At 41.8% G+C, this 22,334-nt stretch overlaps 1 protein-coding gene across 1 annotated transcript in view; it reads left to right on the top strand.

Moving 5' to 3' along the window:
• Positions 1-22,334, top strand: part of septin8 (septin-8-A) — a 36,650-nt gene extending 14,316 nt beyond the window's left edge. The window contains exons 2-10 of the mRNA XM_042340139.1: positions 4,466-4,580; positions 5,506-5,701; positions 6,923-7,109; positions 9,539-9,700; positions 10,964-11,060; positions 12,247-12,415; positions 13,791-13,923; positions 14,871-15,061; positions 21,391-22,334. Of these exons, the coding sequence (XP_042196073.1) occupies positions 4,466-4,580; positions 5,506-5,701; positions 6,923-7,109; positions 9,539-9,700; positions 10,964-11,060; positions 12,247-12,415; positions 13,791-13,923; positions 14,871-15,061; positions 21,391-21,394 (1,254 nt within the window). The 3' untranslated portion in view covers positions 21,395-22,334. The remainder of the gene's footprint in view (positions 1-4,465; positions 4,581-5,505; positions 5,702-6,922; positions 7,110-9,538; positions 9,701-10,963; positions 11,061-12,246; positions 12,416-13,790; positions 13,924-14,870; positions 15,062-21,390) is intronic.

The following is a 22,334-nucleotide window of genomic DNA, read 5'->3' as shown; positions in this document are numbered from 1 at the left end:
ATGATGCCCCTGTTACAAAAGCAGTGTGCAGGCTTGCTGCTTAGAGCAGAGCTGTGGCAAGCTGATTCCCTTCACCTCAATATATTGACAACCCCAGTATTTTGTTGTTGGGGTGCAGCATAATGTCAGTCAACGCACACAATTCCCTAATTCACGATTAGCGGAGGGAGAGAAGTGGAAAGGGAAACTGAGTCACTATGATTTGGGCTCTTTTTACAGAAGAGGAAAGTGATTCATTTTGTGAGCTTGTTTGTCCAGTGTTGTAGGCTATGATCTAATTGGACATCGTCTGGTTATTCACTTGCTTGGGGACCCCAGACTGTTCATTGGAGTACTGCTGGAGTCCAACCAGTTAAAACCACATAGCTTGCCATTGATGTCGAGTGCTGAAAAAAAAGACGTGAAGGGAGGAAAAGAACAGGGCAAATTGTGTGCTTAGGAGAGAAGCAATTGAGATGCCGTCTTTGTGCTGTCACATCGCACCTTCTGGATTGAACCTGAACCCTGCGATCAGTCTTAACGCTGCATTTTTTACAATGATGACAGATTGGAAACACAACCATGACTTTCGCAGTGCATTTTGTTTATTCGCTCAGGCATTAACAGACTGATAGCAATCTGTCCGTGGCAGCCAGCACGCCGATCCCACCCACACCATTTCATGTGGTGATGTGGAGGTTGATCTTCCTCTTGTCAAAAGCCTTCTGGCTGCACGGCTTGGGGACACAAGTACAGCTAGCCAAGGCTCGCGACCCATTCACACATGGTCATCTGCATGCAGTCCTTCCTGATGTAAGTCGTTCCTACAGTAATCAGTGCTAAAGTGTTTGCTTACGGTGCTTGCTTTTCAGAGGCGATGCAAGGTTACACAAATTGGCACTACTCCAAAAGAGAAGGGAGTTTCTCCCGGTCTCCTGGCTGACAATCCCCCCAACCCCCCCCCACCCACCAACCCTCCAGTTAAAATCAGTCATTCACTTCATGGCTATTGCTGCTGCGTTTGCCTACAAAATACAAAGTCACCACACTACATACAGCGTATGCAGTGAAGCACTTTGAGTCATGCTCCAACGGCAAAGGCACTATATCAAATACAAGGATTATTATCCTTTGTCCAAGTGAAGTCGTCTTGTTTATAACACAATTCCTGAGGAAGGACTGTCTGTCACATATAAGGAGAAACTGCAAAATATTAATGACCGATTCCCTTCCTGTGATGAAGCAACTTTTATGCTGTGCTTTAATGGGGAAAGGAAATGAGACCCTTTTAAAAATGTCATTCCTCATCATTTGAAATGGGATCTTGAGAACGTAACAAGGTTTTATATGAAGGTTGTGACACAAGTGAATACACAGGGCTAACCAGCTAGAAGTTAACGTGACCTGGCCCTCCCATGTAATTGTAATACAAAGTATAACATTTAACTAGTTAATTCACAAAGGCGTGTGGTGAGGGGAGGATACTGACGCGCACACAAGGCTTTTTGTGTAGTGACACAGTGAAGACAAGGTTGTGTTGGGTTACCTGGAGCAATCCATTAAATCAGTTGCAGTCTCTGGCACTGGGATATTGCTAAAAAAATGCTCACCATGATCTAGCCGAGCAGTGTTCATTCATTTCAAACCCATTGTCACTGGGGGCAGGGAATGCTCCCACTCAGCTCCTGTTAACCCTGGCAAACCAAAGCCCTAATGGGTAGGTAGGGTGGTCCTAGCTGGACAACCAGCAACGATATCAATGGCAAGCTTTTTTAAGCTGGTTTTCAACCCATCGTTCACTTTTACACTGCACGGCCCATCATTACGTTCTATCGCATTACAATTTCACTTCAATTTGCACCGCCCCGAAGCAGAATTAAAATACAAACCGCCCGCAAAATTGCAAAGGAAAATTCCATTTCCACTTGTGTCCGAGTGGAATTCTACACAGCTTGTTTTCAAAATCGGCGACAATTTTACTTGGCTTCACTGAAACCATATGGTCACGTTCAGAGGTTCTACATAAACTCCTATGCAACTCAACAGGGCATTTTGCTTCCTGTGAGTAAGCAGAGCTCAGATTCTGGTTGTGAAATGGAGTTATATTATAGTCATTACATCTATATCTTAATCTGGCAGCAAACTTGGCAATATTCTTCCATGTACATTTAAATCAGATCAGAGTCCAAAATGAAAATTGCTTTATTTTGAGGCTTCTGAATCTAAAAGCAATGCTCTACGTTGCTAGCTTAAGTCATTACAACAATAATAATCTTTGCATTTGGTACCGCTATCCAGAATTACCATGTTCCATCTCGAAGCACTCACAAGATTTATTTTAGAGTAGTATTTTGTAGGTGAATGTGGCCGCCAATTCGCGCACAGCAACGTCCCACCAACCTTGAAGTGAATAACCAATTTATCTGGGGGATTGATTATCCAGGGTAGTGTTGCAGGCTGCACAGTGGAAGCTTTGTTTGTTTCAGGCAGAGCTGTTGAAGTGTGCAGACCAGTCTCACTTGCTGTGCACTGCACAGGTCTCTCGGCCTTATCATAACCTTATTCACAAAGCTCGACTGAATTGCCTTAGAACTTTGTGAACAGAGCTGGAGCGTAGGCTGAATGCAGTTCCGTTAGAGCTTGTCTTTTTAATTTTTCTACTTTGCTTAAAACTGAAGCAATTTTTTCGTGTCAGGAGAAGACAGTTCATTACTAGAAATGAAGCTTTCTCTGGTAAGATGTAATATCTGAGGTTAACCACTGACCCTCGCCCAAAGCAACGACAGGTAATTCTGAAGACAAGTTTGTTTGCCGGTTGTAACCTGCAGCACTTGCACAACCTTTACACCAGCAACATTGATATTCCCGTTAAAAGCCCATTGAAGTCCAAACAATAACATTTTTGCTTACACTTGATGCCGGCCTTTAATGTCAGTGTCTCAATACACTTCACGGTAATGGATCCCGGTCCCACCCTCTGCTCAGCTAACACTGCTTCATGTCTCTCTCTCCCCCCAACCCCCCACCCCAGGCTTGGGTGCTCTGTGAAGCACTTTGAAACGTCTTCCCAATGTGAAAGCTGAGACATTAATGTACTGTGTTACCATTCCACGGAACTATTCAAAAAGACAAGGGACTTTTTCATAGTGTCTTGGCCAACAGTCCTCCAAACTAAAATAAAATTGGTCACTCACTCCATGGCTATTTGTGGAACACTGCTGTGTGCAACTGGCTGCCGCATTTCGCCAACAACATACACAGCCAATCCACTGTATAGATTATTCTGTGAAGCACTTTGAGATGTCTCAACGACGTGACAAGGTGTTACATCAAATGCAAGGATTATTATTATCATTTCTGCCTGTGAGAGGGAGAAATGGAACCAGAGGTGCTCTGGGAATGGCCTGGTCACTCCTCATGAAGAAGAAAGGAAAATATCAGACAGTGAGTTGTACCATTTAGAGAGGAATTTCTTCTTATGTATGTCTTCCTGTTCAGTTACCTCTATGAGCATCGACGGAGAGGAAACTGGCTTGCCTGGCACTCCAGTACTGTATTGGGCAACACTGCAGTGTCAGAGGTGCTGTCCTTCAGATAAGAGGAACCAAGATCCCCTCTGCCAGCTGAGGTAGATTTTAAAATATCCTATGATCCTGTTCGAAATGAGAGGGTAGTTTCTCCTGGTGTTCGGGCAACAATTCTCCAGATAAAATGATCATTTACTGCAGTGTTCCCCAATGCAACATTGGAGTTGTCAGCCAAAAATGTTCCCCTCTGTTCCTAACTGAACAGCATCCCACCTATACATGGAATTCCAGAGATATTTATTGGAATGGAATGCACACACTCTCCCTCGAAGGACGCACCCTGCTTACCTATTTCCGGAGAGTATTGGGTGCAGGTTGGCAAGTGCCAAAACTTTGGGCTTTGCCAATGCTAGGGAGAAAAGGGACATTGGCCAACAGTGGCTTAAAGTTGGTCTGACCATCTGACCCTCGGACATGGAGAACTGAACTGATGCCTGAGCAAACCAATAACCATTCTACTTGAAACTGTTGAGATATCTTGCAGTATAATAATAATAATAATCCTTGCATTTGATACAGTGCTTTTCATGTTGGGAGGACGTCCCAAAGCGCTTCACAGAACACACTGTAAAGTGAATTGACTGTATATTTGTGGGCGAACGCGGCAGCCAATTGCGCACAGCAATGTCCCACAAACAGTCGTAGATTGAAAATGACCAATTTATTACTGTTTTGGGTTTTGGAGGGATTATTATTAGGTGTGTGGAGTAAGGAAACTTGCCCAAGGTTTCGCCCTCTGCCTGGGATTCAACTCAGGTCTCTCGCTTGCAAAGCGAGTGCTCTAACCACTGAGCTACAAGACTCCATCAGTGCATAATGCAGTTTGCTGCAAACTGCCTCGCTCTGCAGTTTGCTTCCATTTCCTGATCTATTTTGCCCAATCTTTCTTTTATAAACAGGCCAAAGAAAAGCGTAGCCTCAGCCTCGGCGGTCATGTGGGTTTCGATAGCCTCCCCGATCAACTGGTCAGCAAATCGGTGTCGCAAGGCTTCTGCTTCAACATCCTCTGTGTAGGTAAGTTGCTGCTTGCCTCAAAACGCGCTGGTTTTCAGCTCGTATATGTCAGATCAGACCTCAAGCATGCTTGCCACACCTCAATCATTTGCGATGAGATTAACTTAGTGTCGCATTTACTTGTGCAATGCTTTAACATTGATAGGTTCCCAACTGCCTTCAGTTGGGAATTAGGAATATAGGAACAGGAGTAGGCCATTCAGCCCCTGTGGCCTGTTCCCCGTTCTATTAGATCATGGCTGATCTGTACCTCAACTCCACTTACCAGCCTTTGCCCCATATCCCCAATTCAAGCAGAAATGTCCTAGGTTTGATGCTTGGGCTGGGATCAGTTAGCTTCATTACCAAATCCCACCGTTCTGTGGACAGAACAGTGTCGGTGACCATACAATATAGCCCAGGCAGACTGAGGCAAATGTGCGGAGAAAATTAGCTTGGGTTGACAGCACCTAATCCCTGTGCAGTGATCTGCTGTTAGAGTGTGGCTGTGAATGTCTGGTATGGAAAATGTTGAGATTGACTGTCATGAAGAAAGGTCCAGATGCCTAGCAACAATAACAACTTGAATTTATATAGCACCCATCATGCAGGGCTGCATCTCAGAGCACTTAACAGAACCTAATGCCGAGCCAGGGAGTAGAGGGAGGTGACCGTAAGCACGATCGAAGAGGAAAGTAAGATAATTTCCTCCCAGGCAGAACTTCTCTCTTCTCCCTTTACCATATTCACCTACACATCTCTCCTGGTGCGGGTCCCCTCTCGGCGGAGGCAAGAAAGCAGGGGAAAAAAAACCGCGGCAAAATTTGAGGAAGAACTTCTTTTTTGCATTTTGTCAATGATTTCTTCCCAATGCAGCAGCTTTCGAATTCTCAATGTTGTGATGTTATAAAACACCTACAGTCTCCTCTGTCTCTCTGTCCTTTAGGAGAGACTGGAATTGGGAAATCCACTTTAATGAACACGCTGTTTAACACAATGTTTGAAAAGGAAGAGGCTACCCACTACGAGCCAGGTGTTCGTCTAAAGCCACGGACTTACTGCTTGAAGGAGACGAATGTGGATCTAAAACTGACCGTTGTTGACACGGTGGGATTTGGTGATCAAGTTAACAAAGAGGAAAGGTAGGTAGGGTGTGTGACAGCCTGGCTGTGTTGGTAGCGCTCTCACCTCCGAGTCAGGACTTAGAAGTCATATCATCTGGGCTGACACCCCAATACAGTCCTGGGTGAATGCTGCTTTGTTGGAGGTGTCATCTTTCAGATAAGACCACTGAGGTCCCCTCTGCCTGATCTGGTGGATATTAAAGATCGAGTGGCACTATTTAAAAAGAGAAAAGAGTTTCTCCCGGTGTCCTGGTCAACAATTCCCCAGATACAATCAGTCATTCACTTCATGGCTGTTTGTGGGGCATCGCTGTATGCAAACTGAGTGCTGCTTTTGCCCACAAAATACACAGTGACACTTTTTTCTTAGCTTTCCCTGCACTGAATTCTCTTATCCTGGCATGACACAAAATATATGGTACTGTTCATGATAAAAGACATCTCAAAGCAATTAACATTCACAGTATGAGATCTTTTACCATTTGCACATCGAGTCCCAGAATGTTCTATCTATAAACAGAATAGGTAGCATGTATTACCACTTTCTACTTGGAAACATGGGGGCTACTTTTCTGTGATTGAGAATATTTATCTCTGAGATCTGGGAAATAGCAGCAGGATGGGATGAAAATACTAACAGGAGTTATTAACACATGAGGAAATCCAACCATTATTACAGTGTTTTACATAGCAAATGAGAAGAATATTTTACTAGAATATAAATTCTTAACACACTTTATCTTTAGAGTTTGACTTTTTAATTACAATAGTGACTTCATGTAAAATAATAATATGTGAATTCTGCAGAAAAGGAGTTATAGAAGTCTAATTCAATCATTTATATCCACTTGTTTAAAATCTCAAACCTTTCATACAGTAGAATATCCTGTAAACACTGATGTACTGAACTCTCCTTCAACTCTAGCATTGAAAGCCTTGAATCCAAACCTCTGACTGACAAATGTAATTTGTTGTTGTTCCTTATGTTATTCCAATGAAGCCTGACTTTTGGAGGTTAGTTTATGGTGACTATAATCACTAAGTTTATGAATCTATATTGGCCGCTGGTGGTGGATCAGAGGGGAAGAGGGACATGCAGAATGATTCAGTCCCACTTGGTATGGATATCGGGAGTTTTGCTGCATATACAATTGTTTGAGACTGCCTAAGCCTGAGGGCTATTCTAAGGAGTTGTTATAAAATAAGTGACGGAGTTGATTCCCATTTTATTTTCTTCAGCTATAAGCCCATTGTTGACTACATTGATGCACAGTTTGAGAATTACCTTCAGGAAGAGCTGAAGATCAAGCGCTCACTGCATGACTATCACGACTCTCGAATGCACGTCTGCCTTTACTTCATTGCTCCCACCGGTCACTCCCTCAAATCATTGGATCTGGTCACCATGAAAAAACTGGACAGCAAGGTACAGTTCTGCTTGAGCAATGGGTCTATTTTTCCTTTCCAAACAGTGAGGTGTGTGCAGCACAAAGCAAGTTACATAATTATCCTATTTCCATAAATGCAGCAGTGCAGATCATTGTACTTATTTTAAGTGAAACCTTGAGTTGACATGGTGGAGTCCTTATAGTGGTTATAGAGATGATTTAATGAAGTATAGGATCGATTCAATATATAGCAAAGGAGAAAGAGGATAGCAAAATCGTTACTCAATGCAGATATGTAGGAAAGGGAACATAACAAAATGTTAACTAGTGGAGACGTGCTTCAAAAGAGCATGCAACAATATGGTGCAAAGTTTCTTTAAAAATAGAATTATAATATATATTGTAAGAGTCAGGAGCATTGCAGAAACAATCAGTTGATTTGACTGTGCTGGAAGTTGTTTGTTAAAATACAGTGAACTCATGATGGCTCAACACCGGCTTAACTTGTCACTACCACTTAAGTCATCATGTTGTCAATAACCCAGCCACATTTATTCATGTATATGCCTAACTCAACATTCCTGAAGATTCATCACTGAACCCTTTCCCTTTGGAGTGATGAGTTATTAGGAGTTTACTACATTACAATGCTTCATCTACCTTTATGGCAATAATTTATTTTATTAATCAAGTACTTTAGGTTGACTGTAGCTACTAACTTTGGATAAAGTAAATCCTTTTTAGTCCCTGGCTGGGCCTTTATCTGTTTACATAAGATTGGATTTAACTGGGGGCAGACTAGGACAAATAACAGTATATTCCTTGAAGGGCTTTGAGACATCTCAACAAGGTGATAAAGCACAATATCAAATGCAAAGATTAATATTAAGACCATAAGAATTAGGAGCAGCAGTAGGCCATTCGGCCCCTCGAGCCTGTGCCCCGCCATTTGATAAGGTCATGGCTGATCTTCAGACCTAACTCTGATTACCTGCTCTATCCCCATATTCCCCAATCCCTCTATTTTTTTAAAAATCTATCAGACTCAGCCTTGAAGATGTTCTGGGGTAGTGAATTCCATAAATTCACTACCCTCTGAGTGAAGAAATGTTTCCTCAACTCTGTTCTAAAAGGCTGACCCTTAATTGTAAGATTGTGACCCCTGGTTATAGATTCTCCTACCAGAGGAAACAGACCCTCAGTGTCTACTTCATCAGCCCTTTAAGAATCTTATATGTTTCAATAAGATCTCTCCTAATTCTTCTTAAATATTATTATTAAGTCAAATGTGACACCTGGTACTATACAGCACTTAACCATCCCTTTTACCGGTCCATGTTACAATGAATCTTATTTTACATTAAGTCTCACCTGGGTCTCCGCAGTCCATTGTGGGGCCGGGTGGGGAGTCAAATGACCTGTTCCTGGTCCTCATCTGGAAAAGGTTCCACTTGTTGCACTTTTGACATATATTAACCTGCGATTGTTCAGCCCCCTTCACAGTGCAAGTTGAGGGAAGGCTGCCTCACCAGCTTGTGTATATACGCCTCAGTGCACAAAATAGCTTTGTCACATTCCTGACGCAGTGTTCCTGGCAATCTGTGACTGATCTCACTGTACGCCAACATACTTGAATATTCAAATCTCTAAAGAAACCGTGATTCCATAATGTGAAGGTCTTTTTGAACGGTTGGGTCTGTGCAGCGGATATGCCCATTGGTGGTTGACTTTCTTCGCATTTTGTCATCCAAACTTGTGGACTAGGCTTTATAAAGTATGAAAATTATTTGAATAATACATCTTATCATTACATTGCTATTTGTATTCTATCTGTTTACCTAGCAGTAAGTAGGAACCCGGTTAGTCGATTGGCAGCTCAATTTCCGGGGGTAATAATCCCTCAAAAAAAAATATATTTTGGTCACTCAATCCACGACTGCTTGTGGGATACTGCTTTGCATGATTGGCTGGTGTGTTTCACAGACAAAATATACAATCAGTCCACTTTACAGTGTATTCTGCGAAGCGCTTTCAGACGTCTCGATGACATGATGCGGCGCTATATCAAATGCAAGAATTATTATTATTATTATCGTCCCAAGGATTGTCCATAACCGGGAAGGCTTTACCACGAATGGGATTTACTCAGAACTCTTGAGGACAGATGTTACCTAATCTTGCTCCAAAGCTGCTGCCTTTCATGTATTGGAAATGAAATGTAAACCAGAAACTTAGATTTAATCAGAAATTGGATCCTTAGCTGACATTAACGGGCAGTAGAGGCACGAAAAGCACATTGGAAAATTGACGGCATTATGACTTAAGTGGGAGTGAAAATTCAAGCCGTTCACAAATGATGGGTCACTGGTCCCCACATGAAAGAAACAACGTATTGAGATTGTTAAATTGTCGTTCCATCATTGTAGCGAACGAGGCAATTTGTCTAAACCAAATGTTTCTTTTCTAGGTAAACATTATCCCCATTGTTGCCAAAGCTGACACAATTTCTAAAAGCGAGTTGCATAAATTTAAGATCAAGGTAATGAGCGAGCTGGTCAGCAATGGTGTACAGATCTACCAGTTCCCGACTGATGACGAGGCAGTGGCCGAGATCAATGGAACAATGAACGTAAGTGAAAGAATGAAGATCTCAGTGACTAGTTGCACATTATAGGTTCTTCTGCCTCTCTGCCCCCACCCTTTGGAACTCCATCCCACAGTCCTTGGCCTCGCTACCTCCGTTCCCGCCTTCAAGAATGTCTCAAGAACCTCCTTTTCGACCATGCCTTCGGTCACCTTCCTGCCCCCACCTTCCCTGCCCTCCATCCCCTCCTGATCCCAACCCCCACCTCAGGTCCAAATCCTTGACTGTCCAGCGCCTTGGGATGTCCTTCTGACGTGAAAGAAGCTATACAAATGTAATTTGTTATTCTTCTTACCCCCTCCCTCCCCCCCCCACTGCCATGCCTTGTTGTGGTCACTATGGTTGATCATTAGCACCTTGCTATTCATGCAAATGATTTGATCGGTAATTCAAGATCCCGTGAGAAATAATGCCAAAATAAAAAGCCATTCGAGCATAATAATATTGCTTATGTGTGTTTGTTTACATGTGACAGCTTAGCTTAGCTGGGAACACTCTCCCCTGAGGTAGATAATTGTGGGTTCAAGCTCCACTCAATGTCTAGGCTGACACTCCAGTGCAGTGATGGGAGTGTGCAGGGAGTGCTGTCTTTCAAATGAAACATTAAACTGGAGTTTGTAGCTCAGTGGTTAGAGCACTCGCTTTGCAAGCGAGAGACCTGAGTTCAATTCCAGGCAGAGGGCGAAACCTTGGGCAAGTTTCCTTACTCCACACAGAGCCTAATAATAATCCCTCCAAAACCAAAAACAATAATAAATTGGTCATTTTCAATCTACGACTGTTTGTGGGACATTGCTGTGCGCAATTGGCTGCCGCGTTCGCCCACAAATATCCAGTCAATTCACTTTACAGTGTGTTCTGTGAAGCGCTTTGGGACGTCCTCCCGACGTGAAAAGCGCTATATCAAATGCAAGGATTATTATTATTATTAAACTGAGGTCTCATCTGCCTGTTCAGCTGAACAATAAAAATACCACAATACCATTGGAAAAGAGAAGGGAGTTTCTGGTTATTATTCCTCTAAATAAAATTGGCCATTGACTTAACGGCTGTTTGCGGGATATTGCTGTGCACAAAATGAACTGCTTTGTTTGCCCACAAAGTACACAGTCACTACACTGTACAGAATATCCTGTGAGAGCTTTGAGATGTCCTCCTTGTGTGAGAGGCACTGTTTTGTTGAATGTAACTGGTATTATTAGTAATATTGTGTGTGTTAAAGCTTACCCGTTGTGTTTGTTTCCCTAGGCCCATCTTCCATTTGCAGTTGTTGGGAGCATGGAAGAGGTGAAAGTGGGGAACAAACTGGTCAAAGCTCGACAGTATCCATGGGGTGTAGTCCAGAGTAAGTGGAAGCATTATAAAACCAGGATTTTAGTTGCAGGGTGCAACTAATACAAGACCATTGGAAATCCTGGTACCATCCATTTTGTGTGCCAATTGGCTGCTGCGTTTTGCCCATCAAATACAGTCAATCAACTTTATAATATATTCTGTGAAGCTCCCTGAGAAGCCTCAATGATGTGATAAGGCGCTATATCAAATGCAAGGATTTTTATCATTATTATCCATGCTTATAGCGTAAGAGCAATATGCAGTTAGTGGCTGATCTCAACGCACAGTGCATTGCATTTATTTTTCTATGCATTTACATTGTCAGAGGTGGATGAATGAATTTTTTTCATTGCTGAGACGAGCAATTTATATCATTATTCGTGTAATACAATGAACACAAGCCCCAATTACTCTTGTGTGAAAGAGTGATTGGCAGTTTTCAGCTGGTATTGTTTCAGGGAATAAATGAGACCTTGGGATCAGCATGTGGGGACAAAAGCAACATTAATTCCTATTCTGACAGTGTGTGTGTATGTTGATCGTGGCTCTACCCAACAAAAGCTGACTGCATCTTGATATGGTGACCGGGATATCTCTTTGCAGCCTGACATTTTAACAGAGACTGTCTAATTCTGAATTCCTCCTAAAGGGTTGAAGTCTTTATTTTTCCTTTTAAAACTACAGAGAACGGAAGAGAAAGTAAGTTTCATTCAAAATGAATCTCCTTTTGCTCTCACCTCTTTAAATTAACATTCAGACATGCTGACTCACATATTCCAGGCCAACATTAATGGGAAACACTGCATTGTTGGTTGATGCTGTCCTTGAGATGAGATGTTAAAGCAAGATCCTCCTCCCCTGTTCAGATGGACGTCATGGGCACTATTCGAAAAGAAAAGTGCCAATTCATACCATAAAATAAATTGGGAGAAACATCACTTATGTCAGGCGAGATATAAGTGTAGCTGGTGTGGGAAAACCAAATAGCATGTTGGTACAGTAGTGGATTCTGAGTGGAGGATTGTTGTTTAAGATCCATTATTTATCCCTGGATGAGGACATTCTGTGCAAAAAAAAAAGTGAAAAAATGTTTCATTCTCCCAACACTGATGCACGTCATTTTGACTAGTCCACAAACACAGAGGAAATTAAGTCGCAAGCTGTGTTGTTACAAAGGGCTGTGTTTTGTTTGACAGTTGAAAATGAAAGTCATTGCGACTTTGTGAAGCTTCGGGAAATGCTGATACGCGTCAACATGGAGGACCTGCGAGAGCAGACCCACGCACGGCACTATGAGCTGTACAGGCGCTGCAAGCTGGAGGAGATGGGGTTCAAAGACACTGATCCTGACAGCGAGCCATTCAGGTTGGAAAGCCAGCTTCATTTCCGCAGTGAAAGGCATTCAGTTAATACCTATTTTGATCATCTTCCTTCCCCCTTGCCCTCCACTGCTCTCTGATCCCAACCTGCAGCTCAGATACAAACCCCCTCGTTGCCCAGAGCTTTGGGATGTCCTCCCGACGTGAAAGATGAAAGGAGCTATATGAATGCAATTTGTTGTTGTTGTTATTCACAATGTAGGAAAACGTCTTTTGTTGAGAATTTTTTAAAAAATCTACTTAGTTTGTATTTATGTCTAAATATTTATCCACCAGTCTAAAGGTCAATGGCAGTTCTAGTCAGTCACATAGCAAGTAATCCTTTCTCTGCTGAATTAACAGGAATGTTAATGGGAATTTGTGTTATCCATATTGTAATATCCATATAGTAATATTTCAAAACAGACAGTCACTACACTTTACAGGGTATTCTATGAAGCGCTTGAGATTTCCTGATGACATGATAAAGCGTTGTATCAAATGCAAGGATTATTATGATTATTATTACTGATTATTGCCTCTCCAATATACAAAGTTTCATTTGAGGTCTGCTGTATGAAGTTGCATTAAATCAGATCAACTATAACAATTACCTTCCTTACACCTTCGAGGCATGACTCTGTTCCCTTTGGTAGAGGGACATCTTGGCTGAAGTTCTTGTGGAGAAACATGATTCAAAGCCACTTCAAAAGCCTCTTTGTCCTGGAAATGAATGAGCTCTTCATACCCTCCCGGGAGTAGTTTGTTGTGGCTTCTCTCTGTCAATGGATCATGTCAACAATCAGCATCTCTTCCCAGTGTGTTGGTTGCCTGTAGAGACAAGCACATCACTTCTTTGATCCTGATCAAAAGCATGAAAACATTGTGGATTTGATTGGCAATCTGTTCCAATCTAAAAGCAGATTGGCAATCTGTTCCTATTTAAATCTGTTTGTGCTGTTGAAAGCAATGAATCCTCTTACAATACAAGACAAAGTTGCATTTGTATAGCACCTTTCATGTCGGGAGGACATCCCAAGTGCTGGACAGTCAGGGATTTGAACCTGAGCAGGAGTGTTTGGATCAGGGAGGTGGAGTGTAGGAAAAGGAGGGTGGCCAAAGGTACGATCGAAGAGGAGGGTTGAGACCTGCCTTGAAGGAGGCAAGGGAGGGAATGAGGTGAAGGGAATGTGGGATGGAGTTCCAAAGGGTGGAGGCAGAGAGGCTGAAGGCCAACTGGCGAAGGTAGGGTGGGCCTGGTGGGGGATGTGGAACAGCCTGCAAAGCGGAGGGAGTCACTGAATGTGTCACAGAATGTTTTTTCAGTAGTGTAAGGGTTGGTGGCTGGACTCGGTCATTCTGATCGTGTTGTCTGGCTTTAGTCTGCAGGAGACCTACGAGGCAAAGAGGAACGAGTTTCTGGGTGAACTGCAGAAGAAGGAGGAGGGGATGAGGCAAATGTTTGTCATGAGAGTTAAAGAGACTGAGACCGACCTGAAAGACAAGGAAAAAGAGGTGAGGTTTTTTTTTTACCTGGAGACTCGGCATCCTGTTAATGATGGCTTTGCGAAGCTTCTTGTTGATATTCCAAACAACAGCAACAACCTGCACTTATCCCAGGCTTCACATATAGGAGAATGTCTGCTTCAAAGCGCATTGATTGTGACCCCAGACTAGGAGGGAGAAAGGGTGGCTGAAGGGTGCAGAGAGAGAGAGAGAGAGAGAGAGAGGAGGCATGGTGGAGAGATTTCAGGAGAGAGAGAATGGGGCAAAATGGCTGTAGGATCATTCATCAATGGCAAAGTGGACAGGGGACATGAAGGAGGTCAGAGTTGGCAGAGTGGAGGAGGTGAGTAGGAAAAGTAGGATCACAACAGATCACAGAAATAGGGTGGGGCATCATGGAGTGAGGATGGTTTGAAAGGAAGCATTATCTGAATATCAAAGGCAAAATAGTTGGGCATATTTTTCTTTTGTTTTTCTCTGATTTTTCACCTTCCCTGAGATTGGACCAAGTTGCCAGCATTAGGAGATGTGGAATGTTATACGATATGTGACAGATAGAGTAGCAATTCTCCGAGGAGTGAACTTAATGGACCTCTTGTTCTTTCTCACTCTTTCCTGGCTACATATCTTTTACCTGGCTGCAGACCACAGTATAAAAGGGGCAAGACGATTTTCACGCATTTGCTTAGAAGAAGGTGATTAATTGAATGAACATAAGAATTGCGAGACGAAAGAAGACCAATCTCCATCCAGTTCACCTTCCACCATCCTGGCAGTCGCTTGCACATGTCATATCCCAAACTATATACTGTATCCTAAGATATTATTCTCTAACAGAAATCTATCTAACTTGCTTTTGAAAGAATCAATACTTTCTACTTCCGCTGTCTTCCATACATTTACTACTCACTCACTGAATTAACGTGCTTGAGCCCTGTGACTTTGTGCTTTCGCAGCTCCACGATAAGTTTGATCAGCTGAAGAGAATGCACCAAGAAGAGAAAAAGAAGCTGGAGGAGAAGCGAAGGGACCTGGAAGAGGAAATGAACGCCTTTAACAGGCGGAGAGTAGCCGCTCAGACACTGCAGGCGCAGTCTTACCAAACTACCGGACAGCAGCCGGTCAAGAAGGACAAAGATAGGAAAAAGTAAGCTGGTTTTACAAGCTCTTTGCCTGTCACACTTGTCTCCATGTAATTTTTTTTAACAAGATCTGTTCTTTGGGGACTAAGTGACCTAGGCTTTCTGTGCCATATGCATTCTTTCGTAATTGTAACTCGCTATGCTTCCTGAACTTGTAGATGCACAGAATATTGCACAGATTTGGTTACTATTGTCTAACTGGAGCACAATCATTTTTATGACCAAAATTGAAGCTGGAGATCCAGTGGTTGAGCTGTTGTTTCTTCTGTACCAGGTCAGGAGTCAGGATACCCAACAGCTAGGCTTATAGTACACAAATGTGAAACTGTAGAGAGATGCTGGCTTTGACTGGGCGGAATGGGATGTGACTAGTCATAGGATTGCACACAGTGGAAAGGACTGATTCCTCAACACTCGGTCAGTTTCGCAAAGTCAATTGCCCCAGTTAAACGCACTTATCAACTGCTCTTTCAACCTTGAACGAGGCAAAATATCCTGGAACATTTGCACCATCTAGCCTGCTCCTTCCAGAAAGACTTGCGATCACTTATAGTCATGAATTCTATGCAACTTATTTAATCATTTCAAGGAAAGGTTCTGCTGTGTTTATCCCCGTCTCCCCTCCTGAGAGACCAAAGCAAATAGAGTGTGCATCTAACCTCAACCGACATTACTTATCTTGGACCAATTGGTTTCCAGTGGCACGGTATCTTGCCATGTTTCAATTGAGATTATCTTCTATAAAGTATTTAGCGCACACTCCAATAGCTGCAGTGATTCCTGGAAAAGTTGATGACCTCTGCTTGTATTCCAGTTCATTTTCCCATTTCCCTCCCCCCCACCCCCATCCCGCCCCCCACCTTTATCCTACAAGGTATTCATAACTTTTCTACTCTGTAACATTTCGGGACAAAGCATCACATTTCAGTGGATAATTAATTTGTAGCGCTCATAGAGCTCCTACAAGAAGACATTTAACTGGGTCACGGTGCACAAAGAATAAAGAGCCCACAAGTGCTTACAGCTCTTTGCATAATTTATGAAGAGCAGGCATTTCTGGGGTCATTGCTTAGCACAGAGCCTAATAACTTTTGCTCCAAATTGCCTGCAGTGTTTATTAGGCAAGGAGTATTATTATTAGTAGTTGTAGTATTATTATGTATCTACTTGGTGTCGCTCAATTTATTTTTCATAGACTTGATAGCTCCAGCTACCTTTTACATTTAAAATTAACTTAGTTTCTGGTACCTATAGCCTTTGCATATATAGGTTGACACGAGTTGAATTGGCTTCCGAACTAACATATTTATAGTACAAGATAATGTGTTCAGACCTGCAGCCACATCGAAGTTATGTAGTTTAAGGCTCTGCACGTGCGCACCTTAAGATAACGGGTAGCAGCAGAACAAATCTTGACCTGAATCTATCTTCACTGATACAGACTCAGAGACACAGGATGTGTGGGGAGAAATATTGCCTGGATTTAAAATTCACTCTAATTTAAGTTGCGTTTTAGAATGTGTGGAATCTGGCAAATTGGTAAACACAGCCATAATTTTGGAGAACTGCAGAAAACTGGTTTCAAGGTTGAAACTTAGTTTAACAATTTGTCAAATTCTGGTCAAAATGCTGTATTAATAAAGTAAATCTGGACTCGGGAAGAATTTTCCCCATGATAGGGAGATGTCTTGCATGTTGCATTCAATGGTTCTTAATCTGTTGAAAGTTAGAAAGGTGTTTGCCTGTAGATCTACAACACTTGTAAGAACCTCTAAACAGTTTAATAAAATCCATGGAGAAAGCTCCCAAGTCATACTGGGAACGGTGGTAATTAAGAGCAGATCAAATTTAGGGTGTGCATTGCCTGGGAATGATGAGGAATTAAGGAACATTCTTCATCTGTTCTGCTTATCTGGCTATTTCATCAAATTCTTGTGGCGGTTATGAATGGAATGATATCTACATATAAGTGTTTTCTTTGTGAAGCTTTGAACAAATTCACTACAACGTGATCCTGAGTTGCTAGGGGAGTGAAGGCGTAACTTCATGTGAGTTATAATGGGACAGGTTCAGGAATGTTGCCCTTGTGTTTGAAGAAGTAGGACAGTGGGATGGTGCCTTGCAACTCCAAAATATTGTACAATGTTTAGCAACCACAGTTCATTCAGCGCATTGGGGCGTCCTCCTGACGGAAAAGGCTCTACATAAATGTAATTTGTTGTTCTTGCATTTAGGATCTCAGTTGTTCCATCTCAAGGAGACAGAGGTCAGAAAGCTCCTTATATTGGTCTGAGTTGGAGTTAAACTCTGACCCAGTACATTCCAGTGGCTGATCTTTGAGTCCCATTGGCATTTCTGAGGTTGGATCCTGACTTGTCTCATGGAGAACGGGAAGTGACATCTCTTCCATTCTCCTGTAGCAACAGTCCAGCATGGCGTTAACTGATACCTGGACAATTTTCAGAAATAGCACATGGTACGAGGAGTGGAAGAAAGTAAGAGAGAGTAAAACCTGGTGCGAAACATTTTGCATGTTTAGTAATAAAACAAGGTTAATCTGTGGTGTCATGAGGTACTGATATTTAGAACCAACTGAACCGTGTTAAATAATGTGTAAGCAGCCACTTTGCATTAAGTGGGTTTGGAAACGCCTCTGGCTTATTAAAGCGGTAAATGGGCCTCTGAAAACTATTCAAAGTCAAATAATTTCTGCATATGCAAGTTTCCTGACTTCACACTTCCTACTCTCTTTACCTCGCAATAAGTAGGAACCTGGTTGTTAGTCGATTGGTGGATCGCTTTTCCATGAGTAATAATAATCCCTTAAAAACATAACTAATAATTTGGTCACTCAATCCACAACTGTTCGTGGGACACGGCTGTGCGCGCTTGGTTGCTGTGTTTCACCCACAAAGTACACAGTCAATACAGTATATTCTGTGAAGTGCTTTAAGACGTCTTGAAGACGTGATGAGGCTCTAAATCAAATCCAGGTATTATTCTTATTATATATTGAACTTCTGACTTGCTTTAAAAGTTTTGACATTTGCTTACAAGTGCTCAGTGTCTGTTTACACTGAGTCGATGAGGCTGAGATAGCGGCAGTTTCTGAATGACTTTTCATTGTGCCTTTAGCTGCCTCTTTGTAAACAGAGACGCTGTCTCATCACATAACTTTTGCTCTTCGTTCAACTGGCAGCCTTAGGATATGAAGAGTGAGCCATTGGGGTTTTGAACCACTGATTTATTTTTTCCCCCTCCACCACCAACCCACACCCCCCCCCCACACCTCCCCACTTCTCTCTCTCTCTCTCGTTCTCGCTGTACCAAGTGTTATTCCCTATTTCCAATTCCTTTCGAAAACTTTGTTTATACTGTGAACATTCTTTTCATTCCAGGCCAACCTTCCATGACTAATTAAACTCCCACTGCTTTTGGTTGCACTGAACAATATTGCAGAAGCTCATACAGCGGGTGAAACAAATCCCATCCTCCGAGAGCAGTTTTACATGACTGCTTTGAGGTGCATCGTCAGCCGAATCAATCGGTCTCATTCATGACATTTGCAACAATTTTCAGGATTTTATTTCTCTCGAGACACAAATATTATTTTAACAGCACCTGAGATCTTAACTTCCAGCCCACGACTTCCACACTGTTACCTTTACTTAGTTAGCAGAGCACGATTTCTCTCGTGTGTTCTGAAATAGTTAACCCGCTTTGATTTTTTTTTTGTGTGTGCGAGTGCGTTTGGCCAATTTGTTTGCATGTTCCACAAAGGAATGTTTAATGGAAATGCTTCTATTCTGAGGTCACGCATCCTGTAAATTTCTTTTTTTTTTAAAAAAAATCCACAAAACGTTGCAGACAATCCGGGTTTCGCTTTAAAGGTCCTTCCTCGATTTTGCTATTCTTGCAAATATTTGAAATGATAAACCGTGACCGCAGCAGGGAATCTGGCCTGGCAGAGTGACTGAGAGAGAGAGCACAGAATTAGCTCGTATTACAGTTCAAAAAAGCCATGTTTACAACAAGTACTGGGATAATGGAGTCCTGTATCCTAGTGGTTCCATGCAACCCAAAATCTTTCACAAAACCTGTCTCGAAGCGTTTCACAGAATATATTGTAGAATAATCTCATTTTAAAAAAAGCTTAGGAGAAGGTCTTCAGGGTGGAAAAAATATACATTTGGGGCTAAATAGTTTGGGTTTGTGTGGTAATGTTTTTAAAAGTGGGATCCAAGAGAGTGAAATCCTAAATGTTCTCCAGGTAATCTCTGTGCTCCAATCCAAGCACGAGTTGTGACTCCTTTAAGCAGTCGCAACAGAATGAAGACAGTAAAATAATTTTGTTGGGTGGGGTATTTTTGAAGCTTGTGCCTTCTCTCTACGAGGAGCACATGATTCTGAATTATTGATAGACCTTCCAGTCTGCCTGTCCACTTTATCTTCCAGACTAGGATGTTTTATGGGTTTATAAAAGTTGCGTGTGCCTGGGCGAAGTTTGTCTGTTAGGTTTTATTTACTGCGTTGCTTTGTGACGATTTGCTAAAATGTGCTCCCCAGTCTGAGCACTTCTTAATGCCCTTGGTACCTCAAGGTTATGCATCTGCAGTGTATAAAAGTTACTACCCTCACCTTTGTTTCAGTTCTGAAAAGAGATTCTTGTATTTGCACTACACCAGATTAACTGAACAGAATTAATTTAGAGAGCCGAGTGAATCCCAGGTAATTCAGGTAAAAGATTACATTTTACAAAGATTTCCCTGTATCGGCAGCACAGCGGACTCTTGTCTAATCATCGTTAAACAATGCAGGGGAATGGGGGTCAGTGGCGATAAAAGTCTCCTTGGAGATTGATAATTAATCATTGCTGTCTATCTGTAGCCTGTCTTGTAACGTTTGTATTCCCTTGGTAAAGTACTCGGTAAAGGGAATCGATCACATCATTCATCGCTGTTGGCAATTGATTAGGCTCCAAAGGTGTCGAAGCTTCCACTTAACCCAAGCTTTCCTGTGAGTCAGCTTCTGAAACGGGAGGTTGGAATAGACCTGGAATTGAGAATAGTCTTGAGGCATTGAAACCATTCTGTGCTGCTCTTTGTTTCTGATGGTTACACTTGTGCAGTCACTTTTCTCTCTGATGTATGAGTGTGGTTCACAAATCAAGATAATGGCTTACCTTACTAAATGTGAAATAAGCTTTTTTTTGTATGTATAAAGCTGCAGTATCCCTTTTTTTGGAAGGGTCATGTTTTTCTCGGCATTACAATCAGTGTTAATGCACTCATCGTCTTTCACAGAAGGAGTTTGTGAATTTTACTTGGGGAGGAGAGGAGGTTCTGCCCTCTCCTCTCTTTTGCCTTCATTGAAAATTAATTATAATAATCATTACATTTGATATTCAGTCTTATCATGTCATTGAGATGTCTCAAAGCACTTCGCAGAGTATACTGTAAAGTGAATTGACTGTATATTTTGTGGGTGAAATGAAATTAATTGGTTATAATTGGTAGGGAGGGAGCTTGTCACCCTAGACTATATCTACTTCTCCTAATAGCCAGCATTGGTAGAAAGGAGTAGAGCAGTAAGTAGGAACCCGGTTGTTAGTCAATTGGCGGATCAATTCCAGGGGGTAAAAATCCCTTCCAAAAAAAAAAATTAATAATTTGGTCGCTTAATCCACGACTGTTTGTGGAACGCTGCCGTGCGCAATTGGCTGCCACTTTTCACCCACAAAATATAGTCAATACGTTATACAATATATTCTGTGAAACGCTTTGAGACGTCTCAATAAGGCCCTATATCAAATGCAAGGATTATTATAAGGTCTGTCCTGTGTTGCCACATAATATCAGTACTTGAGCACTAACTAATCTCAAGCTTTCATCTTGAATTTCAATCTGTTCAGCAAAGTGATGCAGAGATTTCTAATGCTATAAATATATGCCACATCTTCTTGGTCTTGCATGGCATTGGGACCCGTGTAGGGAATTTATCCTTTGCTGATGTGGAAAACCGGTTGGGTTGGGATTCTGCCTTTCTGCCCTCGCACAATCAAATGTGTCTGCTGACACTCACTGTCTCACCTGACCAATAGTTTCTATCGCTGGAGAGCTATTGGTTTCCATTGAACTGAGTGCTCCCTTAATATACTTCAGGAGAAGGGAGAACATTTGGAACGAAGTGCAGAATAAGGGCGACTGGTTGGATAAGACTCCTGCTCTATAACCTGTCTTAACCTGCCGTCAAATACTGTGATGAGATTCATGTGATGCTGTCATAAATCAAACCGAAGCAAATGTTTGATAGTTGAATTTTTGTTTCTGATCAGGTAGTCTAGGCTTGGATTTGCAGTCGAATATTCCCAAGCCTTCTGTCAAGTGAAGGAGATTAAGGGTCTAGGTGAGTTCCAGTCCACAAAAGACCCGGGAAAATGGATATTGCAGCTTTACAACGGGTTGTATGTCTATAAACTGCACATATTTTAACATCTCTGCTAGAAGGCAGAGAGTAAAGGACCGGAAAGCAACCCAAGGATCAGGTGCTTGTTTTTCTTGATGCAATTTTTCCTTGCATCCTTGTACCAAAATAGTTCTCGAGAAAACGAGAATTGCATTTGCCCCGAGCTACTTGTAATCGAGGGACCACACTCGAAATCCACCAAATATTTATAAAATATATAATGTTTTTTTTGTTAAATGAATACTAAAGGTGGGCATTAAATTTGTCTTAAATTTTACATTTAATGTTATTACTTGAAAACTCTTATCGCTCCCTATTTTTCTGTCAGTTCATTGTATCATGTTTCTTTTTTCCTCTTTGGGATTTTTGATATGCTTTTGGATTTCATTTTCTTTTTGTCCTGTTACTTTCAGCCATTGTAACTGTCGTATCCGATAGCTTGTCTGCTCAGCTGATGTGTTTCTGTTCAACATTTGTACACTGTATGTACTCAAAGCAATTCTTTGTGTTATTTTTGTTAACATACTGCACTGACATCTACAGTTGACTGTGTTTAATTATTCTACCATTTGAATTTAGTATTCGATATCGATCCAGCGTATTGGATTCATTTTTAATATTATGACTTTTGAGGTTACAAAATTCGTGTGCACCCCATCAAAATCGAAGCAGTTACAATTTCTGTGGCCAGTTTGGCGATTTGAGTTTGTATTTTAAATGTTTGGCTTTTATTTTTCATCATTTTGTTGATCTGCTTCACACTGACTTACCGTTTGTCATTAAATGCTAATAAATTCATGGTTTGTTTTTGGA

The sequence above is a fragment of the Callorhinchus milii genome, unplaced genomic scaffold, assembly GCF_018977255.1.
Source record: "Callorhinchus milii isolate IMCB2004 unplaced genomic scaffold, IMCB_Cmil_1.0 Scaffold13, whole genome shotgun sequence".
Taxonomy (NCBI): domain Eukaryota; kingdom Metazoa; phylum Chordata; class Chondrichthyes; order Chimaeriformes; family Callorhinchidae; genus Callorhinchus; species Callorhinchus milii.
The sequence above is the reverse complement of the archived record's forward strand: the minus strand, read 5'-3'. Positions and strand labels throughout refer to the sequence as shown.